The following is a 10,267-nucleotide window of genomic DNA, read 5'->3' as shown; positions in this document are numbered from 1 at the left end:
CTTTGGTTTTTCATGTTATTTTTTTCTCTGTGATTTTGACATGTGAATTTCTTTTGTAGTTTCTGATTCTTGTGTGAGACGCAGGCCTTCAAGTTTAGGTCTGCTTCTTTTTGTGAACTTTATGCGGCTTTGTGGTTTACTTTTTGGGCATGAAAAGCTGGTTCCTCTAAGCTTCTGGTTCTCTCTTTTGATTTTATATTGGAGTGGATGGGTTGCTTTTGTCTTCAGGAGTTCCCACAGAGGCCCAGTTCAGGTGAGGGTCAGATGCCCTCAGTCTTTCTCCTAAGGTCTGGATCCCTCCAGGAATGATTTTGGCCTCAGGAATTTGGGTGTTGGACTGGCTTGGGAGCCTGGCCCAGGAAAGATGCTGGTCTAGGGCAGCTGGTGGCCTTGATACCCAGAAATACAAAGGCAGATGGGGTGGGAAGAGGCCCCAAGGAGTCCTGGGGACTGCACTGAGGAGCTGGGTTGGTCTGGATGCAAAGGATCAGGAAAATGAAAGGTCAGCCCCTGTGACCCAGAAAGAGGCTGGAGGGTGGTGCAGGCCCAGGGAAGCAGAGGGAGGTGAGGGCGGGGCCAGGCCCAGAAGCAGTGCTCCTGGGGCCCAGAGAAGGCACTCTATTGGTCTGGATGAAAAGGATCAGGAATCAGTATTGGTTCCCCAGGCGTCTGGGTCCCCAAGACAAGGAATGGGGCAGGGACCAAACTAGGAGGAGAGAATGGAGGCAGAGATGGGAGGGTGAATGAGGCTGGGGGAGTCAAGGCACAGAGGGCTTGATCCATAATTGAAAATTTCAAATTAAAACTACTTCTTCTAGAAGGAACATAATTTGTTAGGAGATTTTTTTCTTTTTTTGGTCTCCCTGCTACTGTAGCCCCAGCTAACCTGGAACTCATTATGTGGACCAGGCTGGCCTTGAACTCACAGAGATCCACCTGCCTTTGCCTCCCAAGTGCTGGGATTACAGACCACCATGTCCAGCTGGAGATTTCTTTTAATTACACTTAATGATATTTCAAAGGGAACAGATGGCTTGCAAATTATATTAATAACATAATAAATGATAATCACCCTCTGATTTGAGTAAGGGACAGGAAAAAAAAGAAACTAGGGTAAAAATTATAAAGAGTGTATGTTCCAAGGTTCAGTATATTTGCAGAGATATGTGGCAAAATTATCTCAACTATTCAGGGTCCACACAAAGGGGACCCATAGCTAGCAGTTCTATAATTTATAGTGACAGATAAATAGCACAGATACATGCACTACTTAGTCTACTGAGAAGTGAGCACTCAAAGGATTCTCATGAAACGGTCTCCCAGTAATAGCTAATAGAGTATCAGCTACCAAGCAATCACTTCATAAAATGTCCTTCCGCTTCCATCACTCTGTCGCACTAAAGCGAGGTTCCCTACAGCTTCTTAGACACTTGATTCCATCCTGTCCAAGAAGCAGTTCTCCTTCATTCAAGAGCAAAATGTAAAAATATGTAAAGTGATGGTTCTTTTTTAAATTAAAAAAGTTATTAGTGTCAGCTGGAGAAATGCCTTTAGAGCATGGGCAGCTCTTGCAGGGGACTCTCAGCTGTCCGTAACTCCAGTTTCAAGGGCTCCCACACCCTTTTCTGGCCTCCACCAGCAGGCATCTTACATACATGGAGGTCAGAGGACAACTTTCAGGAGTTCTCTCTTTCCACCATAGGTTCCACGGCTTGAGCTCAGATTGTCAGGATTGCACAGCAAGTGCTTTTACCCAGGGAACCCTCTTGCTTATGTAAAGTTAATTTTCCTTTAGATCATAAACTTCTCTTTGCAAAATGGACGATAGGTCTGTATCCTCCTCCTCGTCAGTGCACATACACATTCCTGATCGTCTGCTATATTTCAGAGGGATCAAGATCTCTCACCCTTCCCTCTTACCCCTGCTCTCCACTTCCCTCCCTCACTCTCCTTAGACTCCAGACTAAGCCTCCTGGTCTCAAAGGCAGGAGGGCTGCTGAGTAGGTGTAAGAGCTGGCATGCAGGATGCTTGTGCTGATAGGACCCATTCACCTACTTCCACTGGACATTACATTGAGAGTGAGATTTCCATTCATGGCAGTTGATAGACAAACTTGGCGGGACCTGTCTAAACACACATTTATTCCACTTTGGCAGGAATGTGGTCAGGGATGTGATTTTTCTTAGTAAACAACTAAGCCTAACACATTAAAAAGGTCTTCGAATTTTCTTTTTACAGAGGAAGTGTGGTAACTTTAGCCTACAAAAATTGTAATGCAGATGTTAGAGTACCATCTGAGCTACCCAAGAAAAATGAGTTATTAGTGTGTTAATATTTTGTGTTCTTGGTAAAGAGTTCATAGAATGTTTAAGTACTTAAAGCTTCTTGATGAACCTAAAACATACCTTTGTGTAATAGAATCTTGGGAAGATGAATAACTTTGCTTTGGGGATTGTTTGTCATTGAAGCAGTTACTTCTTAAAATCCTTTTAAGCCAGTATGTCTGCTTAAGGTTCTCACTGACTGTGATTTCTTTTGCATTGCAGCGTTTTAATCTTGGGTGCATCAGGTGGAGTTGGTACTTTTGCAATACAGGTAAAATGATTTTTTAAGTTTTGTAAATAAGATTTTGTTTATATGAATTTATAAATTATTTTTCCTTTAAAGCTGAGAGAAAGGTGTGTTTGGTGAATGCTTTTTAATTTCAGCTTGCTTTACTAAAATCAACATGTTCTACTATAAAAGGAAGTGTTAACTTTTCTAGTTGTGTGTGTGTGTGTAACAGTTGGTTAGAATGAAGTATCCAGAGATATACCTATACATGTGTGATTTTTTTGTATGCATGTATATATGTTTATGTGAGTATATGCCATGATGTGTGTGTGTGTGTGTGTGTGTGTGTGTGTGTGTGTGTCCCCACAGATGCCAGAAGAAGGTGTCAGATCCCCTGAAGATGGAATTATAGGCAATTATGAGCTGGTAACCAAACTCAAGTTTGGTTCTGGGAGAGTAGCAAGAGGACTTAACTGCTGAGCCATCTCTCCAGTTCTTTCAGTTGATTTTTAGCGTGGATGACAAGCTCATTAAATGAGGGAAAAGAGGCCTTTCAACAAATGATGGGGCAGTTGGATATCCTCACTTATCCTCCGTATGTCCTCTGTATTCAAAAGAATGAAGCTGAACCCTAACCTCAAATTGAGATGCAAAAAAGCTCAAAAACAACGGAAATCTCAAAGTGAGTCAAAGACTTAGATATAAGAGCACAAACCATAAAATGCTCAGAAGAAAACAGTTGTAAATATTCATCACCTTACATTTAGCAACAGATTCTTAGATGTGAAACGAGAAACACAGACAGAGATCAAACAAGTAAATTGAACTTTATCAAATTAAAATTTTTGATATGCCGGGTGTGGTGGCACATGCCTTTAGTCCTAGCACTCAGGAGTCAGAGGCAGTCAGATCTCCGTGAGTTCGAGGCCAGCCTGGTCTCCATAGTGAATCCAGGACAGCTGGGGCTACAGGGAGACCCTGTCTCAAAAAGACCAAAAAACAAAAAAAACAAAAAAACCAGTTTTTGATACATAAAAGGGTGTTATCAAGGAAATAAAAAAGAGAAACCTTATGTTCTAGTTACTTATATTGTTGCTGTGACAAAATGTCTGACAAAAACACCTTAAGAAGAAAGGAGCTGGGCCTTTAAACCCAGCACTCCAGAGGCAGAGGCAATTTTTTTTAAAAGAGAGCCAGTGAGCCTGGGGAGATGGCCCAGCAGTTAAAAGCACTGGCTGCTCTTACAGAGGACCCAGGTTTGGTTCCTAGTACCCGTATGGCACCTCACAATGGTCTATAACCCCCATTCCTGGGGATCTAGTGCCCTCTTCTGGTCTCTGTGAACACTGCAGGCAGGTGGTGCACTTAAATACATGCAGGCAAACACTCATACATATTAAATAAGTAAATAAATAAATAAATAAATAAATAAATAAATAAAATAGTTTTTAAAACAAGAGTGGGTCATCATGGCAAGGATCACTTCCCATCATGGTAGGAAGTCATGGTAGTGGGATCTTAGGGCAGCTGGTCACACTGTGCCTGCAGAAAGGAAGTCAAGAGCAAGGAATGCTGATGCACAGCTAACTTTCTCCTTTTGATGCAACCTGGTACCCCAGCACTGGAAGTGGCACCACCCACATTTAAGGTGGTTCTTCTCACTTCAGTTATCCTAATGGAGATAATCCTTCACAGACATGCCCAGAGGCTTGTCTCCTAGGTGAGTCTAGATCCTGTCAAGTTGACAATCAGTGTTAACTATCACACCATAGAATTGGGGAAAATATTTATGTTATTAATCTGACAAGGTCTATTATTCATAGTGCATAAAGAACTCATTAACTCAACAATACAATTTTTGAAATAAAAAAGAAGCTAAGTATGGTGGTGCATGCTTGTAATCCCAACACTTGGGGGACCAAAGCAGGAGGATATTTAGTTTGAGGCCAGCCAGGGCTACATATCAAGATCCTATTTTAAAGAAACAAAATATAATGAAACCCATTTTTTTGTACAATTAATATGCTCCAATTTTAAAAAGTAGGGGAACACCAGAAGAGAACTCAGGCAGACTTCTCTTGAAAGAGAATATATAAATGGCCTGTAAGTCCTTAGGGAAATGTAAAAAAATGAGGTATCATTTATCTATACCCCAGATCTTATCCTACCTTAAAAAAAATGAGTTAAGGGGCTGGAGAGATGGCTCAGCAATTAAGAGCACTGGCTGCTCTTGCAGAGGACCCAGGTTCAATTCCCAGCACCCACATAATAGCTAACAACCGTCTGTAACTTTAGTTCCAGGGGATCCAACGCCCTCTTCTCACATCCTTGGGCACTGCATGACATGGATGCACTTACACATATGCAGGCAGGCAATACACTCATACATATAAAATAAAAATAATTAGTAAAAATTTTTAAAATGATTTTAAATGTATTTGTTAGTGTTTTACCTGCAGGTGTGTAAGTGCACCCACGTGTGCAGTGTCTTTGGTGATCAGAAGAATGTATTGGATCCCCTGGAACTGGGGATATGGATGGTTATTTACCAACATATGGGTGTTGGGAACTAAACCCAGGTCCTCTGTAAGAGCAGCCAGTGTTCTTAACTGCTGAGCCATCTCTCCAGCCCCCTTACTTTTTTTTTTTTTTAATGAACTATGTGACTGAGTAAACCATATAGTATTTGAAGGAAAGTATTTATTTATTTTAATTTTTTTCTCACTTTGTAGACCAGACTGGCCTTGAAATCAGAGATCCACCAGCTTCTGCCTCCTGAATGCTGGAATTAAAGGCATGTACCACCAAGCCCAGGCTAAAGTGTTTATTTATGTAAGTATTATAACTACTAAATGAAAGACATAAAACATCACTATTTTGGAACCACCAATAAACAGATGTAAGTATGGAGCATGGACAACTGCTAAGATTCTCTAGGTTTGTCACACACCATCCATGGTTTTTCTAAAGGATTAAAACTCAATTTGATCCAGTCTTAGATCCATCTTCCAAAGTGCAGAAAATGCAAAGGACAGACCAACATGTAGGATTGCCCTCTGTGCAACTGGAAATTTCAAACTGTAGGAGAACTCGGTAAACCAAATGGCCTGGATTCTTCCACAGATAAGTTATAAGAAAACAAAGGGATACAAGAGTAGCCTTTAAAAAATCTCACATGTTAAAAATGGCCAGCCGGGCATGGTGGTGCACGCTTTTAATCCAGCACTTGGGAGGCAGAGGCTGGTGTGTTCTATATAGCAAGTACCAGGCCAGCTGGGGCTACAGAGAGACCCAGTCTCAAAAAGACTGAAAAAAAAAAAAGTAAATAAATAAAAAATAAAAATAAGATGAACATGGCCAAAATTATAGCACTTAAGGAATGCATATTGGGTGACATATTTTTTAAATGCAAAGAAGTAACACCTTTAATCCCAGCACTCGGGAGGCAGAGGCAGGCAGATCTCTGTGAGTTCAAAGCCAGACTGGTCTACATACTGAGTTCCAAGACAGCAGCAAAAAAAGTAAATAAATAAAAAATAAAAATAAGATGAACATGGCCAAAATTATAGCACTTAAGGAATGCATATTGGGTGACATATTTTTTAAATGCAAAGAAGTAACACCTTTAATCCCAGCACTCGGGAGGCAGAGGCAGGCAGATCTCTGTGAGTTCAAAGCCAGACTGGTCTACATACTGAGTTCCAAGACAGCAGCTGCTGCAGGGAGACCCTGTCTCAAAAAGACCAAAAAAAAAACAAAAAAAACAAAAACAGTACATGTTTTTTTTTTTTTTTAAAAAAAAAAAAAAAAAAAAAACAAAAAAAAAAAAAAAAAAGACAATAATGTCTTTTGAGAGAGGCAGTTGAGAGAGAGAGAGACTTGTGTTGGGAGAGGACACAAAGGCTAATAGGTGTTGCATTTCTTTATCTGACTGGTATCATCTGCCTTATATGTGTGGGGGGTTATATTTGTGTTTGATTTTACTTGAAAATTTCTTCACTAAACTTTTTAGTAATATTCAAAGCTAACTAGACAATTAAGTAGGATAGGAAAAAAACAGAAAATTGGGTGGGAAATGATTGAACTGTTTCAACACGTAACAGATTCTTCCTGAGGATTTAAAACTGTTTAAGAAGAAATAATAGTAGATGCAGATCTTTAGCACATCATTTCCTTTCAACAATTTCTTTCGTATATTGGAGAAGAGATGGTCCCAATGAGCTTTCCATCTTAGATTATATCCTTCATATATTTGAGCTTGATTTGGGACTTGCTATTCAAAGCAACATGCTGTCCTACAACTCTGCAACTCACAAACGTAATAAATAATGTGTGTTGTCTTTCCCAAGTGGCTTAATTCTCCTCAGATTTCCAGAACATATAAATCCTTGACCAATGTTATTTTGTTCTGTTTGTTTTGAGATAAGACCTCATGTATCTTAGGTTGACCTTGGCTCCCTGTATAGCTGAGGATGATCTTGAGCTCCTGATCCTCTCGTGTCTTCCTCCCAAAGTTTTGGAATTACACCTGGCTTGACCTGTCACTGTCAATACCAGAATTTTTTGGCAGATTTCAAATAACTATCCTCATATCAGCTTAGAAATAGTTCCTTTTTAGTTCTGTAAAACTGATACTATAGAAAAAATATATGTATATATATCAGGTTTGGAGAGTGATTTCAAGATACCTAATTCTGAATCACATTAGAATTTTGTACTCTTTTATTTAAGTCTATATAAAAATATGTTATATGCATTTTAAAACCAAGAAACCATTTATTTGGCTGCTTTACTCCAAGGAAGAGGACCCACTTCATGTTCTAAAAATAAAATATGGTGGCACACACTTTTAATCCCAGCAGGTGGATCTCTGTGAGATCAAGGCCAGCTAGGTGTACACAGTGAGTTCCAGGCCAGGTGAGGCTACAGACCCTGTCCCCCCCAAAAAACAAAAAACCCAATCATTAAAAAATAAAAATTCCATGTTTTCTTTTCCTTTTTATATATTATCTAGCATCTAAATAGCTGATTACTTTGTATGTTTGTGTGTGTGTTTGTATATGTACATTTGTTTGTGTGTACATCTGTGCATGCAGGTGGGTGCCAGAGGTTTACACTGGGTGTCTTCTTCCATTGCTCTCTGTCTTATTTTATTTTTAATTAATTATTTTTATTTTATTGTATGAATGTATTACCTGTATGTATGTAAGTACACCTGTGTCATGTAGTGCCCACAGAGGTCAGAAGGAGGTGGCAGATTCCCCTGGAACTGGAGTTATGGATGGTTGTTAGCCACCATATGGGTGGTAAGAACCAAACCCAAGTCCTCTGCAAGAGCGGCCGGTGCTCTTAACTGATGAGCCATCTCTCCAGCCCCCTCCATCTTATTTTTTTGAGATAAGGCCTTGAGACTTGAACCTGTATGTCCTAGTTTGTTTTTTTCGTTGCTGTGACAAAAATACTATGACCAATACTAACTTGGGGAGGAAAAGGTTTATTAGGCTTAAATCTCCCAGGCCACAGTTCATCAGGGAGCCCAAGGTAGGAACTCAGGGCAGGAACTTGGAAGCAAGAGCTGGAGCACAGGCCATGGAGGAATACTACTTACTGGCTTGCTCCCTGGCCCCTGCTCAGCCCGCTTATGCAACACAGCCCACCTGCCCAGAGGTGGAACTACCCACAGTGGGCTTGGCCCTCCCACATCACTCATCAATCAAGAAGATGCCCCTCAGACATGGCCACAGGCCGGTTCTATGGAGGCAATTCCCCAATTGAGGCTCCCTCAACCCAGGTGTATCAACTTGACACTAAAGCTATCCAGCACACTGCGGCTCACTGATTTGCCTAGATTAGCTGATTAGTTGGCCCCAGGGATCCTTCAGTCTCTGCTTCTGCAAGGCTGGTATTACAGGCATATGCTACCATGCTTGGCTTTTTACATCGGTGCTGCGGATCCAAACACTGGTCCTTATGCTCTTGTAGGCCCTCTCTCCAGCCCCAATGGCTGAATACTTACAGTCTGACTCATGACTACATTAACACTTTTTGGAGATGTAGATGGAAAAGTGTTGTATTTTTATGTTCTGGGTACATTTCAAATACTCATTTCCTAAGATGTATTCTCTCTTTTTAAAAATTATTATTTTTTATTGTGTGTATGTATAGTACCACATGCATGCAGTGCCTATGGAGGCCAGAAGAAGGGGTCAGATCACCTGGAACTGGAGTCCCAGGCAGTTATAAGCTGCCATGTGGATGCTGGGAACTGAACCCAGGTCCCCTAGAAAAGCAGCAAGTGCTCTTTTTTTTTTTTTTTTCTTTTCCTGCAATCTACCCTTTGTCTTTAAAGGCACTAAATTTGATGCCTTCAACTTCTGTGTTTTCTGGTACTGGTAAGGCACTGGTACTGGTACTGGTAAGGTCTATTTTCTTGGTAAGCAAAATTTTAATCATTTTTACTAGTGTCTGATAGATGGCTTTCTATAGTTCTTGCTAAGATGAAATACTTAAAAGTTCCCTAGAGATTAGTCTGATATGTGCACACATGGTGCCAACTTTGCCTTTAAAAAAATATATATATAGTTTTTCCACTTTTCCTTGGCAGATAATGAAAGCATGGGGTGCTCACGTGACAGCTGTTTGCTCTCAAGATGCCAGTGAACTTGTAAGGAACCTTGGAGCAGATGACGTAATTGATTATAAGTTTGGAAATGTGGAAGAGCAGTTGAAGTCCTTTACACTGTAAGTAGTAGAACAGTCCTCCTCTTGGGAAGGTGGGTACAAGCACAGTTGAATATGCAGGTCTGAGGTGGCTTGGTGGCCTTAGAATCATGCTGGAATCTTCTAAAAAAATCTGAAAATATTCCTTGTTGCTGAAAGTCTATTTATATTCACTTCCATACTTATGAAGGCTTTAAAAAAACTGGTCTAATTTCTTAAAATTCATTTTTATTTTTTAATTTTGTGTATTCATGTGTGTCTGTGTATGGGTTAGTGCACCTGAGTGCAGGTGTGTTCAGAGGCTAGAAGATGGCATCCAATCCTCAGAAGCTGGAGTTACGGGAGGTTGTGAGCTATCTGACATGGGTGATGGGAACCAAACTTGAGTCCTCTGCAAGAGAAGTAAGTGCTCTTAATTGCTGAGCCACCTCTCCAGTCCTTGGTTTGCCAATTTTTAAAAGTATTTTATTTATTATTTTTATTTTATGTGTATGAGTATAGTGCCTTCATGTGTGTAAGTGCACCCATATCATGCAATGCCTGTGGAGGTCAGAAGAGGGCTTTGGATTCCCCTGGAGCTGGAGTTACGGACAGTTATTAGCTACTATGTGGGTGTTGGAAATCAAACCTGGGTCCTCTACAAGAGCAGCCCGTGCTTTTAACCTCTGAGCCATCTCTCCAGCTCCCTGGTTTGTTAACTTTAAAGGTAACTTTTATTGTTGGTTCATAAGAGATCTGAAGGCAGAACCTGAAACGTGTTTTCTTCTGTGGTATGTGTCACCACAGGAAGAATGAGGCATGAAACCACGTGATTGCCACTAAACACTCTTTCAGTGTTACAGCTCAATAAGGGCACAAGAAAAACATTATAAGAATAAATGCTTTAGAGGCAGGTGGTCTCTTGTGAGTTCGAGGCCAGCCTGGTCTATAAAGCGAGTTCCAGGCCAGATGGGGCTACAGGGAAACCCTGTCTCAAGAAGACCAGAAATTAAA

General features: G+C 40.6%; 1 protein-coding gene across 2 annotated transcripts in view; it reads left to right on the top strand.

Moving 5' to 3' along the window:
* Rtn4ip1 (reticulon 4 interacting protein 1) overlaps window positions 1–10,267 on the top strand; it is a 67,343-nt gene that overhangs the window by 29,391 nt on the left and 27,685 nt on the right. For both annotated transcript variants that reach the window (XM_017802523.2, XM_008850302.2), the window contains exons 5-6: window positions 2,548–2,596; window positions 9,159–9,295. In XM_017802523.2, the coding sequence (XP_017658012.1) occupies window positions 2,548–2,596; window positions 9,159–9,295 (186 nt within the window). The remainder of the gene's footprint in view (window positions 1–2,547; window positions 2,597–9,158; window positions 9,296–10,267) is intronic.

This window comes from Nannospalax galili, unplaced genomic scaffold (genome assembly GCF_000622305.1).
Source record: "Nannospalax galili isolate Female #2095 unplaced genomic scaffold, S.galili_v1.0 scaffold324, whole genome shotgun sequence".
Classification (NCBI taxonomy): Eukaryota; Metazoa; Chordata; class Mammalia; order Rodentia; family Spalacidae; genus Nannospalax; species Nannospalax galili.
This window is presented reverse-complemented; position numbering and strand designations above follow the sequence as displayed.